The sequence below is a fragment of the Colias philodice genome, chromosome 23, assembly GCF_061535455.1.
Source record: "Colias philodice isolate Cphi_HAF_F1 chromosome 23, ilColPhil1 Martin Lab GWU primary, whole genome shotgun sequence".
Lineage (NCBI taxonomy): Eukaryota > Metazoa > Arthropoda > Insecta > Lepidoptera > Pieridae > Colias > Colias philodice.
The window spans coordinates 288438-316366 of NC_143108.1; the positions used below are offsets into that span (position 1 = coordinate 288438).

General features: G+C 32.7%; 3 protein-coding genes across 3 annotated transcripts; 1 reads left to right on the forward strand and 2 right to left on the reverse strand.

The window, feature by feature from the left end:
* Positions 1-2639: 2639 nt before the first annotated feature.
* LOC149477827 (uncharacterized) lies at positions 2640-7310 on the forward strand. The gene is made up of 4 exons (XM_089709656.1): positions 2640-3443; positions 3669-3746; positions 5943-6096; positions 7147-7310. Exons 1-4 carry the CDS (start codon positions 2646-2648, stop codon positions 7308-7310), a joined length of 1194 nt encoding a protein of 397 aa, XP_089565782.1. The 5' UTR covers positions 2640-2645.
* Positions 7311-8994: 1684 nt separating this feature from the next.
* LOC149477828 (uncharacterized) lies at positions 8995-17266 on the reverse strand. The gene is made up of 5 exons (XM_089709698.1): positions 17180-17266; positions 16210-16294; positions 15196-15305; positions 13318-13495; positions 8995-9050 (listed from the first exon to the last, which is right to left on the reverse strand). The coding sequence occupies exons 1-5, from the start codon at positions 17264-17266 to the stop codon at positions 8995-8997; spliced, it is 516 nt and encodes a 171-aa protein (XP_089565824.1).
* A 968-nt stretch (positions 17267-18234) lies between these two features.
* Positions 18235-22697, reverse strand: LOC149477829 (uncharacterized). Its single transcript, XM_089709804.1, has 4 exons — positions 22605-22697; positions 20429-20602; positions 19894-20056; positions 18235-18314 (listed from the first exon to the last, which is right to left on the reverse strand). Exons 1-4 carry the CDS (start codon positions 22695-22697, stop codon positions 18235-18237), a joined length of 510 nt encoding a protein of 169 aa, XP_089565930.1.
* Between the last annotated feature and the right edge of the window lie 5232 nt (positions 22698-27929).

A 27929-nucleotide genomic window follows, 5' to 3' on the forward strand; every position in this document is an offset into this window, starting at 1 on the left:
TTTAGTGAAGATATTTGGTAATACCTTAGACTTTAGAGTATACATATAGCAAGCTATATAGAGCAGATGAAGATGATTTTAAATAATGAGTTTTCTCTCATAAATATTATGAATTCGTATTGAAAAAAATCTTGAAGAATATGCTAAGCTGGTTCTTTTTTTCTTTCATTTTTGTTCTAAGGTAATCGAACCCAGGACCTTTTCTTTTTACGTAGGTACAAATCAGGTCATAAAATGAAACAACCTGTAACACCCGTGTCATCGTATCAAATGATATTGAAATATGTTTTATGTCAATTTTATGAGCACTAAGCACTTTGCAATGTCGTCTAAATAACGTAGCGTCACCACGTAGCGTCACCACGAGCACAGCCACGAGATATGCCCCGTAGGCCGAATAATACATGGCTTTAATGGGCCAATGCTTTTAGCTATCAACAGCTGGAGGCTTAAAAGAAAAGTGTAGGCGAGTTAAAATAAATCCTTAGTAATATTATGAATGTGATAGTTTGTTTGTTTGTCGACTTTAAAAGGAGTAGAGTACTCTCTATGAGAGTAGAGTAGAGTAGTCAATGCGACTGTATTTTATTTTTTGTTTGTTACCTCAGAACTTTCGATTGGGTGAATCGATATTGATGATTTCTTTTTTGTTTGAATGCTAGTTCCAGTCCGTTCCCATATTCCATTTCTGACCATTTGAAGGTGGTATAGTTTTTTGTTAAAAAATATTTTCTGTCTGTAGATAGGCTACAGTATGATTACTATGGGCCACTTTTTACCGTCGTAAAACCTGTAAATAGCATCATTAATGGCTCAAGAACGGCTGAACAGATTTTAATAATTTTTAATTCGTTGGATTATCATATCTTATTTGAATTATAACTTTTAAATGTTTTGTTTGATATTTCTATGAGTAGGTTTACTATTTTAAAAATCTTTGCAAAATATCATCTTTCTTACTTTAAAGCATGCCTTTAAAATGCAACTCTATAAAAGAGCTGCTTTTTTTCCTCTTTTAACTTAAGTGTAACTTTCCGTAACTTGTACCATGCGACAGCCTACTTAAGAAATACTTAAATATTAAGTAACTTGGGACTATAGGAAGTTTTCATATTATGAGTTTAAAATATGAGTTGCAGTTTAGTTAGGTTTCAAACTTTTATAATAAAAATTGCGACAGGACAGAATAAACTAACATTATTATTGTAGTGTAATCTATACTAATTTTATATAGCTGAAGAGTTTGTTTGTTTGAACGCGCTAATCTCAGGAACTACTGGTCCGATTTGAAAAATACTTTCGGTGTTTTAGATAGCCCATTTATCGAGGAAGGTAAACTATATATTATATCATCACGCTAAGACCAACAGGAGCAGCTTGTATAATTATTGTTTATTTCATTTTTTCACAATATTACTTTTGTAATAAGCAGAGATCGGTCAGATTGTGGGATATAATGAATAAAAATTGGCGTATGTCACTTGCTACCAATGTAGCTTCATAATGATGAATGAGTTATCAATATCGGTCTAGTATTTGTGGAGTTTTTTACAAACTTTACTATAGAAAAAGGTACGAGTAATTATAGGGTAATGGACTAACCGACTAAATGAAACAATGGATGACTGAAGTTTATTCCTTTATTTGAGCTCTTAAAAGCAATATTCATTACGTATTGTTAAAAACATGATTGCAATATAAATATAATTGCATATTTATTGTTATAATAACATTAATGGACACTATACCAAAAATACACAATTAAATTTATCTTCAATAAATATCAAAATGTGTCAGATTATTAATAACGATAACAAAATAATTTAGGTCTCTCCAGTTTAGTGTTACCTCGTATTCTAGCTAAATATTGGGTGAAGTAATCACTATCACTATCACTACATAGTACATATAAAACAAAGTCGCTTTCTCTGTCCCTATTTCCCTAAGTCCCTGTGTATGCTTAGATCTTTAAAACTACGCAACGGATTTTGATGCGGTTTTTTTTAATAGATAGAGTGATTCAAGAGGAAGGTTTTAATATAAAATTTATTAGGTTTTAGGCAAAAGCCGCGGGCGCAAAGCTAGTTAATTAATATAATCATATTATTTCAAGATCTTTAATTTTTTATTTTAAAATTTAATAAAAAGTATATGCTATCGCTATTCTTCAAAACTTGTAAGTTTAGGGCCTTTGTTTGCTGAAGTACTTATGCTTATTCCAGGTAATAATATATTCATGGATCAAAAGAACAGGAACAATTTTAGTAATAACCACAGATCACAGAAACTAAAGGGTATAATAACCAATAGTCGTTTCGCCATTACTATATTAAAATAATTATATTTCACCTTCAATAAGCATTATTAGCACTCACTATTTTCACTTTCTGTTTTAGTACAAAAATGGTGGTCACGTGACAACACGTATATTATTTGAACACGTAGATCAATTTTATTTGTGTGTAATATTAAAAATATTCTTCGGAAAATATAGGAAAATCGCCACAAAAACTGTCTTACGGTTGTGACCTTATAAAAATTATTGGTGCATGTTATTTTGGCCAAAAATGCGATATTTAGTGATACCTATTCGACACACAAAACAAAAAAATATCGTACAATGAACCTGCAAGTTTTTCAACAAAATGGTCACTCCAGAATACCTATCCAAGGACATTCTGGAAAAGAACTATGTGCGATCTTTCTCTCCCTTCCACCAGGTGGAAATGATCCTCGGAATATGCCGTATTAATATCAGGGATAAATTCGTCACGCCTCCCACTACCGCACAAAAAATGTACACTTTAATAACAGTAATTTCAGCATTACCCATAACTACATACGTAGTTATCACATTCTACGGAAAGTTTTATTTCCACAAAGACATATACTACCTCACGATAGCCACCACGTTTATATACTATATCGTATTTTGTTTAAACTCGATTCATTTGAGATTCATCAACAATGACTCGAACACAAAATTTTATGTGCAACTTCAAGAAATCGATCGTTTGATGAAAATAGATCGGCATAATTTGATGTACAGTTTAATGTACGTGCATAATATTGTTTCGGTGTGTTTTAGCTTTGGTATTCTTTCACTAGTATGTGTCTATGTTAATTTCTGGGATGTTTTTATGGTGGCCGGGTTCTTGGTTCTATTCTACGTGGCAGCTAGTTGTACCATAGCGTGGTTGCACTGTGCTAATCTAATTAAGTACTTTTCGCTTCGAATGCGTTTTATAAATGCTGTGTTAATGAATTTTTTGAATGGTCCACTGGTTGAGAAGGGGCGGAGACTGAATAGGTTTGATGTAACAAAGAAGGACATGTGTCAGATGGCCTGGGAGTCACATAGGTTTGAAACAAGCTGCGTTGATGCATTTGTAACTGCCCTTTTCGATGCATATGAAGCGTTCCAGAATCATTATAGATTTCAAGTGAGGAACTTAATTACTTCTTATTTTGCGTTATTAAAGTTACTTTTAATATAGAAATAAATTACGACTCCGTGTTTCTGTAATTTATAACTGAAAAGAGAGCTTTTTATCAAATAAACAAAATACAAAATTTCTTCTCCCCCAACTCTATCTTTGAAATAATGTTAGTTAATACTAATTGATACTTGATGTGAGAGATATTAATAAAGCCGTTTAATATTTCAGATTTTTCTATTTTTCTGCAACTGCTTTCTTAATACGCTGATGATTTTCGAAATCAATATTTTGGCTGCACAAAAAGGGGTGAGTTTATAAGTTTGAGCAGGGGGTTTCAATCCGAAGTTTAGGTATGTTTCGCACCGTTGCCGACTGAATTGGCACTTGGCAGTCGAGCTTTGGTTGTCTGCCACTCCGTAATATAGTGTAATAAAGTTTACAATAGGAAAAATAAATTATAAATATAGTTGCAGTGAAAATCAGGAAATTTAAGTTTCCGCGATGGCAGGAACAAGTCTGCCGAGTCAGCTATTTCCATAGATAATATTCTAGCTCTTATTTAAAGTTTTATTACTTCCTGTCTGCCCAAGCTTCTTACTGGTTAAATATTTTGATAAAAGTCTACCTATTTACACTAATATCAAGAAATTGTAGGTTGTTTTCGATGTACCTAACGAATTTATAGTAGTAATGATTTCCCAACAAACAATTATGCGTTAAGACAAGCTTTATTAGACATGTATTTCGGTTCTACTTAGATATTTAAGAGGTAGCGTATTTCTTATAAGAGAGTTATAGAGTGTAATAACACCTTTATACCCTCGATTTTGGCACAAAATTTTGCAGGCTAAGCCTGTATGAATCCCTATATAGTGGTTCTACAAAGCCTTTAGTTGAAGTGTGTAAGAGGTGTTACAAGAACGTCAATTTTAGTTTGAAACTTTATAGCGCCTTTAGAATGGAGTTAAGTTGAAACCTAGAGTTATATAACATATCTATAGTGGTGTTAGTTAGAACTAAGACCGGTACGTTGATACCTTATAAGTCATTTGAAAAGTTTTCTGTGTCAAAATCAGATTGTAAAAGCTTTAAAGTAAAAAGAATTCTATTAAGTTATTATTTGTCCAAATGAGTGCTTCGTTTATCTGCCGACAGTATGCCGACATTGCAATATTCTCATCACAAAATGTATGATGTGGATTTAAAGTATTTTTGAAGTATTAAGTTAATTATTAGTGCGCTTGCCAGTTTACTGTGATAGTGTATCGTGTTTCTCATCTCAATTTTAACGCGCCCTCAAAAAATTATGAATTAGAGGAATAAAAGGATAACATTTGAAAATGCAAATAACCTAAAATAGTTTTAAACGTCATTTTCAAGTGTTGCTAGGTTTTATTAGTGATTATATACATAAAACTAAGTAAAATAATTAGAAAAATGTAAATATATCGTTATTAGAAAGTGATTTTGTACCAATAAATTTTTAGGTTATGTTTACAGAAAGTAATCAAAATGGCGATTTTTTCTTAAAGTTACAGTCTTCCCTTAAATCAATTATGACACTTGATGAACTACAACGCCGGTGGTAAAGAGTATTATACGGTCTTGGGTTGATATAAGAGAGGAATTATACACTTATCGAAGACATTTACCTGCTGTGGAGACTAAAATACTGATTTTAGCTTTATTTATACATGTTTGGATTAGGGTTCCTTACAAAGTAATGAAACCCCTAATCTTCAAGTCACCCCAGGCGCAGGTTTCATTTTAAAGAAAATGCACAGCTTACAGTTCATACATTCACAAACACAAAAGATACACAAAAATATTGTCACGAGCTCAGTTCGATAAATGTTTTCAGAATTTGAGGTTAGGTTATGCATAAACTCTTTAAGCGTTCGAAACATTTAATGGTGTTTTTACAGAGTTACAAGTAATTCATCTTACACCAAAACCTTTTATATAAGGATCGTACAACACCACTGTAACTATTTAACCTATGATTGCCTTTAGTATAACAGGCGTAAACTGTATATAAGGGTTATACAACGTATGTAGAGTTTGGTGTTACTACACTCTTAATTAACTCCCTTGCAGAACCGCTAACGTTACTGAAGTTGAAATAAAGTCTTATGATCTAAAAGCAACTCCGTTATAGCAGATTTGTAGCAATAAGAGTTAAAGAGAGTTAATGAAGATCTTTCAACAGGTTTTAACGTTGTAAGCAGAAACAAGCTTTAACGTCTTAAGTATATACGCAGCCACTGATACTACACTAACTACTAAGGAAATTGTGATTCGTTATTTACAGTTGTAATGCAACTTGAAGAGCTGAACTTATTTAATAAGTGTACTGAACCACCTTTAATGATAACTGAATCCATTATAAATCAATAGTAGTACCTTAAACATTAAAATAGCCTGCAACCAACGCATAATTGTTTGTTGGGTTGTAAGTATATTATTTTAATTAAATAATGACTTTGTGACTTATTTTTTCAGACGTACTCCATAGTCGACTTCACAGATCTCCTGCTGATTATGTTCCTCAATGTGCTGATAGCGATACGACTGTGCGTGCGCTGCGAGCTGCTGCAGGGGGAAGTGAAGAGGACCAGGCACTTGTGCCTCACAGTTCTGGCGCGGTACCATGAAGGTATACTGATGATCTCCTGCTGATCGTGGTACACAGCTCTGCGTGCCTTGATCACGGGCTTATTAACAAATTTGACGTTGATTTTTATACAGACAGACAGAGTATCATCAAAATCCATTCAGTGGTTTTCCCGTGAAAGTGTAACAAACATATACAAAACTTCCGGATTTATTATACTAGTAAGATATAATAGCAATGGAAGTATATCCTTTCTATTAACAAATTTGACGTTGATTTTTATACAGACAGGCAGAGTATCATCAAAATCCATTCAGTGGTTTTCCCGTGAAAGTGTAACAAACATATACAAAACTTCCGGATTTATTATACTAGTAAGATATAATAGCAATGGAAGTATATCCTTTCTAACACATAGCTTAGCTAAAAGATACGTTCGAACCCTTTTTATCTCAAGTTTCCTGCCAATTGTCGAGATTTACTTTTCAGTTTCAGGAAGCGTTTTTCGATTAAGATTTCTTCGCATGATATCTAGTCGGTTACGATAAAATAAATATATTAAATCTCAAGCTTATTTTGATCAGGTTATACATGTAAAGAGAGTTGAAGATTGTTTTTGGAAGTGAAACTTCTTAAGGCGCGTTGAGAGTTTTGAAGGTTGCGTCATGGAAATACCATCCCGTCTGGAGTAGGCTTATCGCCTTTTTGGTATCTTTGAATCCTGCCAAATAAATTTCACTTCTGACACGTGTGCTCGGCACATACGCTCTTTTTTATTTATTTTTTAGTCTGTGTACCTACTAGTATAGTATTATATTATAACTAGCGGTCCGCCCCGGCTTCGCCCGTGGTACATATGAAAAATAGATGTTGGCCGATTCTCAGACTTACCCGATCTGCACAGAAAATTTCATGAGAATCGGTCCACCCGTTTCGGAGGAGTATGCAGACTAACATTGTGACACGAGTATTTTATATATAAGATATGTGAACTCATTATTTATAAATAATACTAATTTATTAATATCTTGTTACGTATAATATCAATGATTTATAATCAAGTCAGTAATTAATAATAGCAATATATTTCAGGCGCCATACGCAACAAGGCACTAAAGATATTGAAAACAATACAACACCGCCCCCCGACGTTCACCGTGTACGGCATGTGGTACCTCAACGCGCACACGATCCTCGGCCTGCTGCCGCTCATCACCACCCTGCTTGTGGCCCTGCTGCAGTTCACTGTGCTATGAGTAGGAAATAAACCTACACATATTATAATAAATAAACATTTAAATCTATCTCCAATAATCTATCTACACCTTTTTACGTATAATATCATTGCTTTGCTTTCTATGGGAGGAGCTATCATATATAAGTAATCAACCATTCCATGATTCCAGGCGCTATACGCAACAAGGCACTAATAGATATTCAACACGATAGAACACCGCATATAATAAAAAAGAGCTTGTGACCTTGTGTGCCGAGCTCACGTGTTAGAAGTGAAACTTTTTTTGGCAAGATTCAATGATGCCAACATCGTCGCTTTACTCCATGAGGCATGACGACCTTGAAATATTACTCTCAACGCTCATAAAGAAGTCACTTTAAAATTAATTTTACGTACCTAATAGCGTACATTTCATTTTTATAAATTACATTTTTGTACCTTTAATTTTAGTTGTGATTGTATTGTATTAAATGATTCTGACAATAAATACTTTTCCTTTCTTTCCTCTTTCTAATAAGTTAACTAAAACTACATATTAAGATAATTAGTAGAGCTAAAAATTTTTTTTTTGCCACACTTTCAAAATGTGCATATTTTTTATTGCTGTAAGCTTAACACAATCCAGATGTAATCCCTATACGATAAACGAGAACCATTAAAAGGATCATAAACCTATGTACCTACATATAATATTATATTCTTATATGTTAAATGGTGTATTGTAATGTCCAATAATCCCCATTGGATCGGCTTAACGGTTTGAATATTTATCACCATTGTTTATCAGTTATGCGAATGTATTGTATCGTGGCTATTTATTTCATATTTAAAAGGAGTCAATGACCTTCTTCAAGGTTCTGTAAGCTACTATTAATTATTCTGTGGTTCCGACTATTGATAAATTAATGTCGAATGACTAGAACAATAGTAATTTTTGGTATTGAAAGAAATATTATTCGTTTCAAATCACTAGCTGTGCCCCGCGGGTTTTACCGCATTCCTCCGCGTCTAAACGTGATGATAGCCTTCCTAATAAATGGGCTATCTAACACTGAAATATTTTATTACTATTATTTTAGTATGTAACCGAACAAACAAACTCTTCAACTTTATAATATGAGTGTAAATATGATAAAATTCATATACTTTTACTTCTACGCACCTTAAGTTATCACGCCATAGTCGTTTCCCATACAAACTGCCATTACCATAAAATTTTATCTAAATCCTGCTATTACTGAGTTCATAAAATGAAGTGACAAACTAATAAATATTTATGAAACTGGAAGAGTCAGACCACTCTTTCTTTTTCCTTACACTGTTTTCATGTTCACATTCATAAAGTCAGTTATTTACAATTCAAATACACGTGTATTCAATAAATATGATAAATCTGCAAACATATTATATGTATTTTCATAAATAAATCCTATCCTATTGATAAATAAATGTTTGAGTTGGAAATAAATATGAATTAACTTACGAATAAGAGCTCCTCAGTTCAATCCAATGAACAGATAAAACAACAGAAGCTAAACCCATCAATCGTAAATTCACATACGTAACAAATGAAATAAAAGCCAAATTCAAGGTAAACTTTAATACAATAAATTCCCGTCCTCCATCAGCATATGGCACAATGTTTACACAATTAGGTCCGCGATAATCCAATCACTTTCGGTCGAGCGAGCCCGAATATTGAATCAACCCGACGTACTGATAACGTAGCTGTTTGCGACGCTGATGAAGTACACCCATACTGAAATAATATATATATATTTTTTTATTTATAATAATCTGTATTAAAATTTATTTATACTATGTGGATACTTTATATTGCGGGTTTTCACCTGCAAGTTATTTCTATAGTTCATGTCTTATTCTGATGTAGAAACTTTATGACTGTAAAGTTTTATCCAAATCTATCCAGTAGTTTTTTGTAAAAGAGTAACAAGCGTATACACAAACGTCAATCTATCCTAGCGAACTTTCGCATTTATAAGGATACTTCATTAAGAAGAAGAAGGAAAAAAACATCTTATAAAAAGTAATATAACAAATTTTGCACATAAGGCGGCCTTATTACTACACAACAATCTCTGCCAGGCATCCTGGTAAAAGCAAATCTACAATACATTTGTGAGTGACGCAATATGCTTCTTTATTCTTTAAAGCGAGCGTTTTAAGGGAACATTCCCGCTTCTGAATGATTAAAACATCAAGTGTTGGTGGGTTACCCGGATTATTTTGGGACCGAAATAGGTTTTTGTTCTGGAATATTTCAGTATTTTTGTTTTATAATTTATAAAGAATTAGTTGACTTAAGTCAACTAACTAACAAAAAGAAGAAATAAAGTACCTACCTTGTTCGTTAACGAACAAGGTACTTTATTTCTTCTTTTTAACGTTTCTAATATTGTACAAATAAAGCTTTACAATATTGTATATCTTTGAATATTTAGCTGCTCAGTATAACGAGAAAAACAAAAAAAATATTATAAAATAGTTTGGCTATTGTTACTCACCCGACTAAGTTTAAGACTTACAAATTGCTCGTGTTTTGTTGATAATACAATCCATACTTTATATTATAAATGCGAAAGTAACTCTGTCTGTCTGTCTGTTACTCAATCACGACTTAACTACTGAACCAATTTGCATGAAATTTGGTATAGAGATATTTTATATATATGTCGTGGTCATATCGTAAATTTGCTCATTTCATGATATGACTGGCCATTTCACGAAATGGTCGCATTTCGTGAAATGGCCAATTTAGTTTGGCCACATCATGATGTGGCTTGATCAGATCAATGATAAGAAATCGTTTCACGATATGGCCAACTAATCGCGCGGTTTTTTCATGAAATGATCAAAATTATTTGATCATATCGTAAAATAGTTACATTAATCATTGGTAGAGGCGCTGCAAGCTCTGTGTTTATGTGATAAGATGGCGGCCGCTGGCGAAAATTTAATTATTCGCAGTTAAAAACTTCATAATTCGTTTAATAACAATATGAAGAAATTCATAGCAAAGAATTTACGATGGTTCGAGTACTATGGAAAATGTGGATATCTTATATGTATTGAAGAAAAAATGCGTCTTAAATAAAATAATTTAAGACGCATTTTTTCTTTTAGGATATATATTTATATATCCTACTATAGTATTATAATTGTTTGTTTTTTAAAAAGCGATTCTGCTTCTGGCACTCGCCGGCCGCTGCCGCGGCACGCTCGCTTTGCTCGCTCGGCTCGTGCGTTGTTTATCAAAGTCTAACCTAACCTAACCTAACTGTTTTTTATTGAAAAAAACGATTCGCTTCTAGCATTCGCCGGCCGCTGCCACGGCAATAACTTGAATGACATTAAACAAGTTTTTAGAATATTCTGAATTTTAATATTTTATGGACTCTTTATATTTTATACGATCTGGCCAAATGTGGATGGCCAAATCGTGAAACGTTGACGATTTAACGATCTGATCAAACTATGTTGGCCATTTCATGAAATGCGACCATTTCGTGAAATGATCGATCATATCATGAAATGAACAAATCTACGATATGGCCACGACATATAGATATAGACCCGAGAAAGGACAAAGGATAGGTTTTATCCCGGAAATCCTACGGGAACCGGTTTTTCTTTGAAAACGCGGGCGAAGCCGCGGGTGGAAAGCTAGTTTACTATAAACAGGACAGGTTTTACTGTTAGATAATATAATATCTATTCATATAATATCATCTTAACTGACAGATAAGCTAAACAGAACATATCCATAAGTTTAAATCAACGTAAAAGTTGTAAATTACTGAAAATTTCGTAAATAATATGTAAATTCAGCATTTACAAATGAGATATTAAACCGCTAGATAGGACTTTTATTTATCTCGGCCCTAGTTCCAAACTAAAATTCATAGCACGTACAAAAGTTCATCTGAGAGGTATATTTACTGGGCTTTAATTTTGGGATAAGTGCAAATATACATCAGGATGTGTATGTTTCGTTCAGTTCTATCTGCATTTGATAGCTTTTTAGTTTTTATTTATGTTGATTTTGTAAAGTTATGTAATTTATTAAATGTTTTTTGGAGGTATTTGTTTTTATAAAATTTAAAACATTTATTAACCCTACTCAACTTTTTAAATTATTCTTTACATTAATGAAACAATTCTGTAGGTATTATTTCTATACAAAATATATTATGTTCTTCTTGTAATATTCTATCAAAATACGTTAATTCACGATCGGTTTGTACCTTTCTCATAATATTTGAGAGATAGAAGTGAAGTCCCGTGTCCCCTAGTGGGGTAAGGGGCAGATGTATTATTCATACATCTGTTTCACTGATCGATTTTTTTTGGGACAAGTAGGTGATCAGCTTTCTGTGTCCTGCCAGACCAAGACATTTTTTTTCTTCGTCTCCACCGGGTATCGAACCCAGGACCCCTCGGTTCTACGCTCACGCGTCAACCACTGTACCAAGGAGGCGGTCAAGGTCATTGAGAGATGAGCTAGCACAGAGATAAATACATTCCGTTTATTTTAAAGCACTTAATTAAACACTAATTACCATAAAACGAAAGTTTAATTCGATTTCCCGTCGCAGTTGTTTCATCACACTAACACAGTGTAAATAACATCACGTCAGTTATTGTGGAGTATTGACAAGTTGTGAGTAATGGCTTTCGGCCTGTTAGTGTATAAATAGTGGGAAATACTTCAATATATACAAAAGTAGCTATGCCGCGCTTTCAGCCGAGGACAAACACGCAAAATCTAGTATTCATATTCTGACTAGCTGTGCCCCGCGGTTTTACCCGCGTTTCTCCGCTCCTGTTGGTGTTAGCGTGATGATAATATATAGCTTATAGCATTCCTTGATAAATGAGCTATTTAACACCGAAATAATTTTTCAAGTCGGACTACTAGTTCCTGAGATTAGCGCGTTCAAACAAACAAACTCTTCAGCTTAATAATATAAGTATAGATGTAAAATTATATATTCTGTGCCTACACTACTGTAAAATTCCACCCAAAATCCGTCCAGTAGATTTTTCATGAAAAAGGAACAAACGTACATGTATCTATCCTCACAAACTTTCACATTTATAATGTAGGTAATAAAAAGAGTAGGTAGCACTTTTAGGGATCTACGATGAAAGAGTTTGTTATAGATACGTTAATAGTTCCTGAGATTAGCGCGTTCTAACAAACAAACTCTACAGCTTTATATTATTAAGTATTGATGTGTCCTTTACTTATATTTGACTACATTTGAACTTTTCATCTTATTTCGGAAATAAACACATAAGGCAGAAAAATGATGTCATTTGTGAGCTGTTTTTCTTACGGCTATTTTTTCCAAGTCTCATAACATTTATAATTTAGACAGTACGTTGTAAGGATTGTAATAAGACATGTTTTTTATTATATTGCTCAGCTGACGCGTAGCGGTGGTGTATAAATAACTCCGTGTAAGAGGCTAAGTGGTTGGAGATGGAGCCTACTGCCTAGGGCGACTGAGTGGGGAACCTATTCAAATTCAAATTCAAATAATTCAAATTCAAATTTAATCTATGGATTAAACAAGCTTCTAATCTACCTCTATTATAAACTTCTAAAATAAAAGTGGTGGAACTAAAATGTTCGCTACATATTTAGCCAGATTATCTGTAATAATAATAGATTAGGACTTCAATATATATTTTAACCGTATCTCGTTAATAGATACGCAATACTTGGTCAACAATCAAATTTTACATGACAAAATATACATTATACATAACTTGTTACGACAATATAAAGCCAATTTATTTTCCTTTTATTTTATTACTTTTGCAAATTAATAGTTTCATTGTTCAAATTCAATTCAGTACAGCCTTAGCTGTCGTCTTAACCTTCACATATACCTACTTACTTAACTTACAATATAATATTTTATACCACATAATTCGTAGACTTTTAAAACCTTCACTCACTTGAAAGTACACAATACATACTGTGATAATCAACTTACAGAACAAATAAGCCACAATCAGAACAAGCAGTATAGACCCAGAGAGCCAGTCCATCCCAGCAAGGAAGCAGACGGGTTTCAGCAGACACTCACAGGCGATCAGGAACACCATGACGAAACCCAACACTATGGCGAGGAAGGTCAACCAGACGAAAACTTGCACTAGGCCTTCGTCGTCCTGCACATCAGTTTAGAAATGTATCATTACTATATTAGAATCGTCCTGTGTACATATTATACATCAGTTTAGAAATGTATCTTTACTACTTATATTGGAAATTAATTTAAGTTTAATTATTAAGGTCTTATAAAATAGGTACTTAAGAATTTAGATGATGACTTTAAATGTTGCTGTAATATTTGGTTTAAGAGGTCGTATCGATTTTAGAGTGATTTTGACTTGTTTCTGTAATTCTTTAGGAGCTCGTTTAAGAAAACTAAATTAGTAACAATGTGTTACAATATCTTGAATTAAAGATTTATGCAATATCTAAAAAGTGTCCGAGACAATTTATTGATTTTCATTGTCCAGTTTGTTTAATAGCCAATAACCTGAGGCGTGTTTCAATTTTTTCAATGCGGGACGTTCGTGTCTTTGTATTTTACACGGAATTTAATAGAAGAAGTTTTCTTATAAAATATACAACAATAAAGACACTGAGACATCATAAAAAGTGTTCGATAAAACCACAGATAAATCAAATCATTTCTTGTTACAAAAGTGGTAGATTTAAAAATATATTATAGTGATTCATTTAAGCATTACTATTGTATACTACTATTCTATAATATAAAAATGAATCCCAAAATGTGTTGGTAAGCGCATAACTTGAGAACGGCTGAACCGATTTCGTTAATTCTTTTTTTATTATATTCCTTGAAGTACGAGGATGGTTCTTACGTAGAGAAAACGTAAATATGTACCACGGGCGAAGCCGGGGCGGACTGCTAGTATTATATAAGTATATTTGGAAAAATTAGTACATTATCGTAATTCGTAAGGTAAGTCCATAACGATAATTGAAGCAAGAAATATTAATAAAATTCATTAAGATGCGACTTTTAACATTTAAAATTCTAAATCTGCTCCTTATCATTTACTTTTAAGCTTGATAAGCTAATCTTTATTGCGATAAATAAAACAATCTATTTATGTATTTAGAGAAAATAGTTCAGGTAAGTAAATCATTAAATAGCAAAGTAAAGCAGTCTGAATTCTGAAAGTGATCTCCAGCCGATAAATACGTGACTTCAATAATTTAAAGCGATTCTACGTTGATAAAGTTTTAAAATAGCTAAAATACATTTTATTGTGATGAAAAATCGCAATACAGTTAGTTTGTGCGCATGTTTAAACATTCATGAGTCAATTTTCAACGATGGAAATTGGATTAGGTTTGAAATTTGTCCAGAAACATTATTTAGAATAGTACCTAACACACACTTTTTGTTTTTATATGACTCGTACACAATAAATAGTGAAGTTTTATTTTTGAAACTAATAGTAAACTAGTCAAAATATCTCGAAATCGAATCAAAATTTGTTCAAGTTTATCGACTCTATGTAGATTATTTTTTTTTATATTGTTCTAGATAAACATCAAAAAAGACTGAAACCGCTATTGAAAAAAATCACACACTTACATATTTACGTTCAAAAGGTTTAAATTCAGTAGAAGATTAATATTTTAGTTAAAGTTAATGTTATTTAGTGCTAGCGATGCAGATTATTTAAAATTTAACTCACCTGATTTTTCTTAGTTAGACATACGTATCTGCTCCAATAAATTTCATACGAACGAGCAATTAACAATACCTGCACGAGCGGAAAGCTCTATGTTTTCTTTATTTGCTACAAATGAAAATAATTTATCTTACTATTAAGGTAGCGAACAACAATATGAGTCCGGTTATAATGAAGACAGTGGCCATCGTGGAAATGCCGCTCGGAATGATCAGCCCGATTTGTGATACAGCTTGTTCTGGTTCTGGAAGGAATATTAATTGTCTTTTATAAGTTTAAGTGTTTTTGTATGTATTGTATAAGTAGCTATGCCGCGCGGTTTTACCTGCAGTGCTCCGCTCCTATTGGTATTAGCGTGATGATATATAATATATAATATCTTAGCCTATCCTTCCTGGATAAATAGGCTATCTAACACCGAAATAATTTTAGAAATCGGACTAGTATTTCTTGTGATTATCGTGTTCAAACAAACAAACAAACTTTTCAGCTTTATAATATTTTGATTATTTGTATTATAGTTGTAACTGGTAAAGGACTTCATGGATCAGTTTCTTATTTTTATTTTACCCACTATCTGTGACCCGCAGTTTCACCCGCATTATTTCGATTAAATAAGCTAGCAATGGGTACTACCAATGGTGGGTGGTACCTATTTAGTTATTATCGGGAAAAGACAGGAAGCTCTCTAAGAGCTAGCGCGCACGAGCAACTTTGTCTCCGCAACTATTTTGTCTCTCCCATCAATTGTATGGGGAGTTGCGTCGCTACGTGCGCGCACTTTCATACTAGCTCATGGGTGGAGAGACAAAATAGTTGCGGAGACAAAGTTGCTCGTGCGCGCACTGTCTAAAAGGAATATTGTATTCCTCTTTTTTTAGATTAGAGCGTTCAAACAAACAAATTTTTCAGCTTCATGAATTTACAAAAATAAGAAAGATGGAGAATTATTACAATTATTTATCTACTAATAGCGTTCAGACGTAGATCCATTTTATTAAATAAATGAAATTCTAAAAATAGGTTTTTTTAATCACGACATATTTTATGTTTGAATAATAGATAAAGGTCTTTTACGACAGAGTTTTTGACATCTAAAAGAAGCTAATTAAAAAGTTAAATAATATTATTACGAGGAAATTACTTACTCTGTATATGTGAGACATTTTGTACTTTATTAGCATTAATGTTTGAAGACTGTTCCATCACAGTGAGAGTTATCACGCCTGTCATCTGTAAAGTAACTTGAATATAGCAGGTTCGAATCCAGCAGTGTTTTATAAGGCTTAATATATTTGACAATTTCTTTAGGAATGTCTGTTTCAAATGATATTACACGTACATTAATAATTACATCAATTTAAATTATTTTTCTTAGGCGACGAAATAAGAGAATAATTATTAATATTTAACGAGATTGTTCTTGATGCTTTTTCATGTTATAACTTCAAATCAAATCAAATCAAACAATTTATTGCATACTAAATTAAACTTAATCACGATAAATAAGTGGAATTTGATGAACTTTCATACAAGAACACGTAATGACTCTTAATTACCTACAGACTCTACGCTAGGAATTCAGAAAGTTTCGATGACTCAGTAATCATAAACTATCTAGTCGGGTCAATAATCATCTCTATTATTATACGTGTGAAACTTTGTGTGGATAATTTGAGTGTAATTTGGTTCATTTATCGTTAAATATGAAGATTATTATAGGATTTGAATCTAATAATTTATACAATTTTTTCCTTATTATCTACATTTATATTACACTTATTTATATTTATTACACGTATATATAACTACTTAATAAACTATATACCTACTAAAACCTTCCTCAGGAACCACTCTATCTTAAAAAACGCATCAAAATCCGTTGCGTAGTTTTAAATATTTAAGCATATTATTAAAACACCTTACTGGGACAAACAGACAACGAAAGCAACTTTGTTTTATGCTATGTAGTGATAAGCGATTTGAACGTGATACTTAAACATCAGGAACAAATCCAACGGGGAAAAAATATGCGAAATCGGTCCAGTAATTCCTGAGATTCGCACGTGCAAACATACAAAACTCTTCAGCTATAGAAGTGCAGATATCATTACATACAATACACAGTACAGATATGAACAGCATCCCAACTCGCAACGACACCACCATACAACAACTATCCACTTCGGGAAATATCTCACACATGATCACAATTTATGTTTCACTTAAATAATCAAAATAAAGAACGGCTACATTTTGGAAGTTGGCAGTGCCCTTGTCACTTTGACGTCTTGAGGTCACAGATAATAAATGGAAAAGTTCTGTGACAATGATAACGTCAATTTCCTCTCCTTTGAAGTCTGAATAGGCATTAGATTAGACGAGATAGTAAAACAGACTTTGTTTCAGACAATTACGAATTTTTAATTAACTAAGTCGTGACTTGACGAACTATTCATTCAGTTTTGGTATAATGAACAGTGAAGAGTGAAAAATCAATACACACTTTCTCAGGTCTCAAACTATCTTTGTACAAAATTTCATTCAAATCGGTTCAGTGGAGGCGTGAAGTATAGACAGACAGACAGTTTCGCATAACTAAATAAACATTCAAGTTTGTTTAACACAGTAACATTGTTACCGACTTCGGTGAGATAATATTCACACAACGAGCATTTGTTCCGTTGCGATAGACTTTAAAGGGAAAATATAAGTAAATATATTCTCATGGGAACGATAACAAAACTTTTAAGATGTTTTTCCTGTTTTTATTTACTATTTCTAGCTATATTGAAGCTCCAATTAAATTGTCAAAGTAAGTTTGTATTTTTTTATTTGCCTTATATTATCTTACTAGCTTATCGCTTGCGGCTTCGCCCACTTTGTCTAAAACCTAATAAATAATATACTTAAACCTTCCTTTTGAATATATCTATTTATTTAAAAAAACCCCATCCAAAATCCGTTTCGTAATTTTGAAGATTCAAGCATACAAAGGGACATTAGGGACACAGAAAACGACTTTGTTTTATACTATGTAATGATTATTTATTTATTCCGAAAAATTACACTACTTTTTTTCAAACATCATAAGTTCACTTAGGTATTGGGCAACTCTACAATAAAAGCCTTTAATTTCAAAAGAAATTTACTAAAATATTTACAGCACATAATCACAAGACAAATTCGTCATTATTGAGATACTTCATCGACATCCGGAGGCTGTTCACCACGATCATGAAGTACATTGTCACTGAAACATTATTTAATTATATTATTTAGCTGATCTAGTTGTGTAGTATATGCATATCTATACTAATATTATAAAGCTGAACAGTTTGTTTGTTTGAACGCGCTAATCTCGGGAACTACGGGTCCGATTTGAAAAATTCTTTCGGTTTTAGATAACCCATTCATCGAGAAAGGCTATATAATATTATCATCACGCTAAGACCAACAGGAGCAGAGCACTGCGGGTAAAACCGCGAGGCACAGCTAGTTTTTAGATAAAATTAATTAAGACAACGTATTATAATTATGTAAGACTTGCGTTTGCCAAATATTTTTCATCAATGAGGTAAGGTTTGTAAAGCAATTTGTCCTATCAGCGGAAAAGCATTCTTCAAACCAGCCAAGTTATAGCATTCTGTCCAACAACGGACAGGAAAGTTTTCTGGCATCATTTCAAATAATTTTTGTAAAATTAATTTAATTTGAAAAGAGCAACTACTGAGTTTCTTGCTCTCTGTAGAGACTGCTTTTCGAACGAGTGTTAAATCATTCTAATCTCAAACATGTATTTATTCAACTAAAGTAACCGTCATGAGAAGCTATAAATTTTGTAAACAAGTGTTCAGGAGTTCACAACATTTGGACCAACAAAAAAAATGAATTTGTTTAAGATTTAATAAATTATTAAGTAAAAAAATCACCTGTAAAAATCACCGGTAGTCACTTGTCACACGAAGCTCAAGCTATATCTCCAGGTATACCAATTAACCTAACCAATTACTTCACAATTTAAAACCTACTTCTAATATTAACCTTAAGTTTCCAAAGATTAGCGCGTTTGAACAAACAACTCTTTCTTTTTACTTATTATATATTTTAGATAAATTGTATTACGCACCTTTTGACGTTTTTTTCGTGGCGAATTTATTTCCTTAGATGTACTGGCTACTGGCTCCATTATACGTAATAACAAATAAAATTAACGCAACAATTAAAGTAACAACAATAAAAAAGTGATAACGAAACAATAACAAAATTAACAATAACAACCAGATCCGCGATATATGCAAAGCAATGAAACAAACTCGTACGCATTCGAAACTCGAATGATGCGTTTATTTCAAAATGGCGTCCCGATAGTTCACAATCCCTGCGACGGACGCGTTCCGGTACCAAGAAACACAAACGATAGCGCTTTGCGTCGTTAAAATATGATCCGACTAAATTAAATAGGTTGTTACTTTCATATAACCCGTCTATATTTCATGTCGATTGAATATGGTCAATTTATTATTATCTCGCAGTATAAAATGTTTACTTAGTAAAAGATGTTTGTTTACATAATTTATAGCTTCTCGTGACGGGTACTTTAGACTTCGTTAAGAAGCGCTTTAAAATCGTCAAAATACAGAAAAAATATATTTTTACCACCGGTTCGGAAAGCAGTCTCTACAGAGAAGAACCGAGAATAAACTCCATAGTTGTTCTTTTAAAATCATAAAAACGTATGTATTCGTCTCGTACTTTAACGATTCAAACGTTAAACATAAATTTATTCAACTACACTTCCTTTAATAGTTTTAAGTTCCAGGTATACTTACAAAGGACAATGACCGCCATGAGGCCGAGCAGAACGGCTCCCGCCACCACGCAGTTGCTATGCACGAAGAAACAGAAGACATCTAAGATGGCGAACAGCAGGAACACCGTGCAGCCGTAGAAGAGAACACCCCATTGGTAGATCTCGATCAGCGCTGGAAGGTTCTAGAAGAAATTTTATAAAATGATAAGATTTTTGTAATGGTAATCTATACTAATACTTATATCTATACTAATATTATAAAGCTGAAGAGTTTGTTTGTTAGTTTGTTTGAACGCGCTAATCACAGGAACTACTGGTCCGATTTGAAAAATTCTTTCAGAGTTAGATTACCCATTTATCGAGGAAGGCTATAGCATATATAATATCATCACGCTAAGACCAACAGGAGCGGAGCCACGCGGGTGAAACCGCGAGGCGCAGCTAGTGTCATTATAAAAAGCTTCTTATAACATCAGCTATCTATAAGTGAAAGTCGGCAAAATCAACATCAACATCGACACCATCAGCAGGTCGTTGTTGGATTGTTAACATACACAAAGAGCGCCGATCGCCAGCAGTACGCTGACGAAGCAGAGCAGCACGGAGACGGCTCCGAGCAGCACCTGCACTGCGCTCTCTGTCGCTGTGCTGTAGTACGACAGCACGGAGCCCATGTCCCAGAAGCCGCGCGTGTGGTTCACGTTGGGCGCGAAGAGCAGCCCGGCAAACTGCAGGACAAATTTCAAATTCAAATTTTAATTTTTTTAATTTTTATTCAATTTATTGCATACAGATACATTTTTACATATTGGCAACCTTATGCAGGTATTGCAATAAAATAGTTCATATTATATATTTAAATCATTTAAATTTTACAATAATCAGATTAAAAAATATAGGTAATGATAATATATAATTTGGATCTGTCCGAATTATACATGTAATAAAGTGGGTTTTTAGATTCATAGGATATGTTAGTTTAAGACGTAAATAAAAATTTAATCAACACAAATAATAATTTATCGAATGTATCAACTTCTATGAACAGAGTATTTGGTAGAAGACCCTACGGTAAAACATAAATTGAACATTGTAATAGAATAGATACTACGTAAAGACGAGCTTGTATCAATGTGGATCATGATTTACACTGACTTAAAAATAATTGAAACTTCGCGGCATATTTATAACGGTGCATGAAGAGCAAACGAACATAGAGCTAGAGCAACAGCATTTTGTGATCTTGTAGTGTAAACGAAAACTCGTATTCAGTGTTGTTCTGTATTGCATATATAATACATTACATATATTATATACATACGTATTATATACATTGCATAGAATCTTTTCGAACGCACGGAACAACGAGAGACTACTCTACGCGGTTTTACACTAAAATAATTTGACATAGTGGGGTTAGAATGAGCATTCGCTCGTTTGATCTTAATGCTTCTTTATACAAAGATAGGTAGGTAGACTTTCTTTTAAGTTGGTTTATTGAATGAAGCATTTAAAAACATTGCTGAAACTGAATTATTAAATTAAGGAAGGAAATTACGATCTGGCGTAAAAACTGAAATCTTAAACCTTAATAAAAACTTGTATAGGTACCTTAACGATTTGTATTAATTGAAAAACAATACCACTGATACTGTTCATAGCAATCAACTGGATTTTTCCAGTTCCAATTGTGTTTACGAAACAAAAATAACATTTTTATTTATAGCACAGTACAAGAAAAAACAAAATAAAATTCCCACACAAATTTCCATCCCCCATTTCGACTCCTTGGGGATTTAAAACTGCCGCACGTTTGACCTTTGATCTTTAATTAAAGTCAAATCAAAGAGAATGAATTTAACTCGGTAATTGTGAAAGCAAAATATAATCTCATATTTAAAATAGTTTTACAAGCTGTCCCTGCAAATGTTTTTGAAACAACAACACTTGAAATTTCATCAAAATTGGTCTAGTTGTTCTAGTGCATACTTAATCACTTCATTACATGTATAAACAAAGTCGCTGTCTGTCCGTCTCTATGTACGCTTAAATCATCAAAAACTACGCAACAGATTTTCATGAAGCTTTTTTTAATAGATAGAGTGGTTCTTGAGGAAGCTTTTAATATATTATTTGTAAAGTTTCTTATAAAGCGCGGATAGATAGGACTATTATATACATATATTGCTTGCGTATGTTGCAATACAAAATTAAGTATAATTTGGAAAATCCAAAAGTGCACGCCTCATAATTTTTTTTTTAATAAATATTTTTTAATTATTATTTTTGTTTATTTAATAACAATTAAACCACATCGAATCAGACCCTGAAAAATGAAAGGGTTCTATTCCTGAGCATACTCAAGCGTAAGAGAAAAAAAACGACTCGATTAGTAAAGTATTTCGGTCGCTATCGTGTTAACAAGAAAAAGGATCCGCACATACAGACACACGGACGTCCAAGACAGAACTTTTTTAAACTGTTTTTTAACTAGTTTAAATAACAAAAATGACATCAAAAATATCATGAACGTTAAAAATAGTGTTTTTTCTTAATATGTGTGTGTATGTATTATCTTACAAGTGCAATGTATGATACATAAAGACATTTTAAGTTTGAAAAATCAGATGTTTTGCGCGAAGTGACAGTAGTACCCACCTCAACGCTTCGCTTATGAGGCGTGCAAAACACGACATTGATTCAGCTACTACTAATAGAAAATTAACTTACAAAACAGAACAAGGCAATCATAACTGTGCCAGCTCTCAAGAAACAGCAGAAGCAACAGCTGATCACTGTTGGTAATCTGTCCATGAACTTCATTTTTACGATTTTATACTCACTATTAATTTATTTATTGCCAAGAAAGGTAAGAGCTTATAAACACATGGTAGATGTTGTGACAGATATGATTGACAGATTTGTTTTTAATTTGGTTCGCGGAGGAACTGCGTGCAGTTTTTTTACAGTCAGATTTTACGGGAGTAAGTTTTTAATCGAAACGATTGTTTGCTGTGGTGTATATTATTTAATTTAAGGTTCAGGAAATTTATTTCTCAAAATATAACATTTTTTTCGAAGTTATTTTTATTTATTTATTTATAATTCTTTATTGAACAAAATATGAGAAAACAATAGTATGCAATTAATAGAAGTAGTAAAGCGGCCTTATTGCTAAACAGCAGTCACTACCAGGCAACTTGGCGGGAGAACAAATGCAAGAAGATTATTTTTTTACATCTGTTTCGAATCTTTGAATCGAATTACTGTAGGTACCTTATACAGGGTGTCCCAAAAAGTAGTGATGAACGGAAGCTGGGAGGTAGAGGACGGCTGTAACGCTATGAAATATCATGTAGCTGTAGGAACGCTTGCAATGATTTTTTTAAAGTATAGATACGTCACCCGGGCACGTTTTTTTTATGTGATTTTATTTTTTTACGGGCCCTTGAAGTGGTGAACATACTGAGTAATTTTATCTTTCTTGGCATTTTATTCTTTTTTTTATTCCATTCGAAGATCCATCCAGTAAATGTTACCATACTGAATTGGCTTATCTTTCAGCTTAGCAAACAAAAAAAAATCAAGCATCTAGCGCAACAATTGACGTCACCATGAGTGAAAAAATCGTCGTACTCGGCGATAGGAGAAAAATTGAAAAAAACGTCATAACTCCGAAAATACGAAAAATCGCATAACATTCATGGGGGTGATTCGGATAGCCCTCTAGGTCCTCTACCTCCCAGCTTCCGTTCATCACTACTTTTTGTGTATGTGTGTGTGCATTTGTAAAGAGTATAATCGCAGACTAATAATAATATACTACGTGTATAATAAATAAGTAAAGCACTCCAAAAAAGGGTTTGTTTTTGTGTGTATTATCAAATGAAATTAAATATCTTACGATACATTATTATTTTAGCTTTTAATTTTAGTTTAGTTCAAAATGAATTCAGATTTGCATAAGTTAACAAGAAAGTGTGTTCATGTGTGTGTGTGTGTTTTTGTATCAAGTTTATATACTTGTTGTGACATTTCAATGTTTTCATTTGATACTGTTTGATGCACGATTCGTGTTACTAAGCAGTAAATGCTTAACACTTAAGCATTTGAAACGATACTGGAAACTCAACATCAAATAGGATAGGAGTCGAGTAATTTATTCAAATTAATTATAAATGGATGTTGCGTTTATTTGCTAACCGTACTTCTCATTACGCTTGAAAATGAACTGGGTTGTAATTTACGTGCAGTTCCAATTTTAATATAAATCATAGTTTACCTTTACAAATAATTAAAATTGATATGTCTGTTTGTAATAACAGTTTTCAATACAATCTATGTAATGAATGTTTATATTGAAAATGCTTGTTTATAAACAAAATTTGTATTAAAAGTTGTTTGATGGTGGTAGATGTTACTTAAAATGGCTATTTTTAAAACATGCTTCTGGAAGTATTAAATTCTGTCGTATGTCTTTCTGTACATCATAATATAAAATTGTAAAGAAATATTTAAAAGTTTTGGACTTCGTATATCTACACTAATCTACACTAATATTATAAAGAGGAAAACTTTGTTTGTTTGATTGTAATGAATAGGCTCATAAACTATTGGACCGGTTTTTGATGAAATTTGACACAGATAATCTTTAGACCCTCAGAAAGAACATAGGCTACCTTTTATTGCGAAATATGTACCACGGGCGAAGCCGGGGCGGACCGCTAGTTATTGATATTGCTAGAGTTAAAGATTAATCAATATCAGTGTGAATAATAATAAACCTTTTACATCTGAGAAAAATTGGTTATTTCTCTTTAAGCAACTTCGTTAAAGATTACAATTACATCTTCAATTCCAAGTTTGTAATTTACATAGTTTAGAAAGCACAATTTAATTAAAACAAAACATCGCTATGGTAAAGAGAGACAAACATTCAAACGTCTCATTACAAAGGGCACTTGCAAAACATATGTAAATATTTTAATAATAATATTACTTAATACATATTATAAATTGTGTTTAGTCGTTTCAGTAACAGAGGGCCGAGACAAACGTCAAAACGCAAAGGAATAGAATCCGCTATCGATACAAATTGACGTAAGCGTATGATGTTTCTTTGTGTATAATTAAGATTCCTTATAAAATTGATTTTAGCTGAATATAAACATCACATGTTGATAATTTAATGAAGTGATACATATACTATATTTGCTATTTGGCAAATTCTGAATTTGCACATTTTAATTCTGATGTGTACAATAAAGAATTCATTCATTAATATCCAAAAGCAGAGATCACGTACGTACTTATCAAATGTTCCAGAGATTACCGCGTTCAAACGAACAAACTTTTCAGCTTTATATTATTAGTGTAGGTAAAATAAATGCAATGGAAATTTACGATATTTACTGCAGTAATTTAACTGTATGGTAGAGATAGAGCAATAAATAGGGAAGTTTACATAATGGCCGGGTATGCTGAAAAATGGGAACATATTTAGGACATAAATATTAGCGGCGTGAATACGGTTAGGTTCGACATTTGACACATCACAGTCAAGCCACAGTCGAGCTTTTGAGTTGTGCTCTATTTCCGGGATTTATGAAAAATGCCCCCATTTATTACTTGGACTATAACATATAGATGTCATATTTGTTTCCATAATGTAATACGTTATCACGTTAATTATACTGTAGTAGTTGCAAGTACAGAGTGAACTTTAAAGTTTATTAGTTGGAGCCCGCGGCTTCATTCGCGTTTCTACAAAAAAAGTAGCTTTTGTTATATCCAGACTATAACCATGGACCAATATAGTGTGTGTGTGAAGTGCCATGTCCCCTAGTATGTATAATGCATCTGCCCCTTGGAGTAAGGGGCAGATGCATTATACATCTGTTTCACTGATCGATTTTTCTTTAGGGACAAGTAGGTGATCAGCCTTCTGTGTCCTGCCAGACCTGTGTGCCAGACCGAGACATTTTTTTTTCACGCGTCAACCACTGTACCAAGGAGGCGGTCTAATACAAACTATTAGATTAGATAAGAAACTATTTTCTCGTAATCGAAGTAAATTATCTACTATTTATTATAGTTATACTATATTTTAATGTGTATAATTACATTTATTTATTCATTTAATTTAAGCTATATTAAACTGAATTCGTATGTAAACGTTATATTTTATTCATACACGATTTTACATCCATATCTAATAGAAAGGAATAAAAACATTTTCATTTCATCCATGTTTTTGCTCGAATGAACATAAAGCTGTCTCTCATATTTGATTTCCAAAGGATTACATAATATTACCAATGTTTCAATCGGGACGGTGTTTTATTTCAATACACTTTTGTTTTGTTACATGAAAAAATTGGAATGATGTTTAATTTTTATTTCGGAGATCCCAGGGTCGCAGGGTCGCCAGACCTCACGATTGTCCACATTTCATCCATCAGAAAATAGGAAATAGTGTTAGTAGGAATGTGCTACCATCGTACGCCTACCCGCTAGCTTGGTCAATGGGCCAATTTCAGATATCAGGTGATCAAAGTTCATAAAAATAGTACTTCACGTATTTTCTCATGGCTGATTTTCACATTTCATCTTATGCTATAGTATGCTATAATCTATATATATAAAACTCAAAGGTGACTGATATAGTGATCTATCAACGCACAGCCCAAACCACTGGACTTATCGGGCTGAAATTTGGCATGCAGGTAGATGTTAGGACGTAGGCTTGCACGTACAAAGTCGTGGGCGGAAGCTAGTAAATAAATAAAAAAATATGTTTAATTTAAATTAAACATTGTGTAAAAAAGTTAAACTCTACAGTATGTTTTTTTAGCAGGGACACAACAAACAGCCAATTAAAAACAAAACAACAAATAGATAACGTTTTCGTTATTACTATGTACTAATAACTATTCTACTAAAAATACCTATGAAATAATAGCAAAGAAATATTTCATTCTGAAATAAAATACACATTCTTATAACCTATAAATATCTCTTTCAATATAGGGATATTTCCACATAATCTTCTTATTTTGTGTCATTGCGAACATTGTTGCATTTTATATTTTTCAAGTTTCAATACGATAGAAATAGATTCCTTATGCAGGTTATATCGCAGCCTGGAATCTAGATTCAGTGAAGATGGCATCTGTTTTGATATTAAATGTTTGGGGCCCCAGATTAGAGGCCCTTATAGAAGATTAATATATTTAATTCTAATGAGCGTACAACTTAATATATGATTGCTATAATGTCATAGAACGTTTCGATTATGTTGATAATAAGAAAAAACGAAATAACTATCTTAGTCTTATTTCCAAGTGTGAAGAGTGCCGCCTTAATCTAATAAACCGAATAACTAAAATGGGTTTTATGTAATTTACTATCAGTTGAAGAAAACATTTTAAATTTGCTATGACGTCCTTAGTATCTTCTTTCATTACATAATACTCTTGTAATATAATACGCAATCATTTCTAAATGGCCATCCCACAAAGGGTCAACCGTCAATCATTATATTACCTTGTATCGATACGTTAAAAATTACTCCAAAATTCCTGCCAGAATATCAAAGTGAAGCACTTATAGGGCGTTCCGGCTTTTACCATTATTTAGTGGTTTTTCTCCGCTTCAGGGATAAATACCTACACTTTGTTCTACACATCTTAACTGTTACGCTCTGGTAATGGTACTGAGCGGAGCGATTTGCGGAAATTATAAAGCATTTAAAATTATTTGTTAAGTGTATATCACAAGAGTGATCGATATGAAACGATGTGAATTCAGATTTTCTCCTACCTTACTCTGAAAGTTTTACGTCGTGAAGGATTAGGTTATTACTTATTAAAATCAGAAAAAACTGAATTTTGTTATAAAAAAGACGACAAATAATATACTTATTTAGAACAGCCAGTAAACTATTAGTAGTAGAAATTAAAATTACAATTCTCAGTCATTCATCGCTTTTCTTGTACACATACTCCGGTCATAACTTAATTTAGGAGACTAACCTTAAGTAAGAAGGAAATGTGG

Bases quoted from the DNA above. Each gene is read 5' to 3' on its own strand.
- LOC149477829 (XM_089709804.1), bottom strand. From the start codon at position 22,697: ATGAAGTTCATGGACAGATTACCAACAGTGATCAGCTGTTGCTTCTGC. The intron at 20,603-22,604 runs GTAAGTTAATTT...TTTGTCCTGCAG, and splicing joins TGATTGCCTTGTTCTGTTTT to TTTGCCGGGCTGCTCTTCGC. The intron at 18,315-19,893 runs GTAAGTATACCT...ATAATGTTTCAG, and splicing joins CATGGCGGTCATTGTCCTTT to TGACAATGTACTTCATGATC.
- LOC149477828 (XM_089709698.1), bottom strand. From the start codon at position 17,266: ATGTGTGAGATATTTCCCGAAGTGGATAGTTGTTGTATGGTGGTGTCG. The intron at 16,295-17,179 runs GTATGTAATGAT...GTTACTTTACAG, and splicing joins TCATATCTGTACTGTGTATT to ATGACAGGCGTGATAACTCT. The intron at 9,051-13,317 runs GTAAGTTGATTA...ATATTATTTCAG, and splicing joins GATTGTGGCTTATTTGTTCT to TATGGGTGTACTTCATCAGC.
- LOC149477827 (XM_089709656.1), top strand. From the start codon at position 2,646: ATGGTCACTCCAGAATACCTATCCAAGGACATTCTGGAAAAGAACTAT. The intron at 3,444-3,668 runs GTGAGGAACTTA...TTAATATTTCAG, and splicing joins AGAATCATTATAGATTTCAA to ATTTTTCTATTTTTCTGCAA. The intron at 6,097-7,146 runs GTATACTGATGA...AATATATTTCAG, and splicing joins TCTGGCGCGGTACCATGAAG to GCGCCATACGCAACAAGGCA.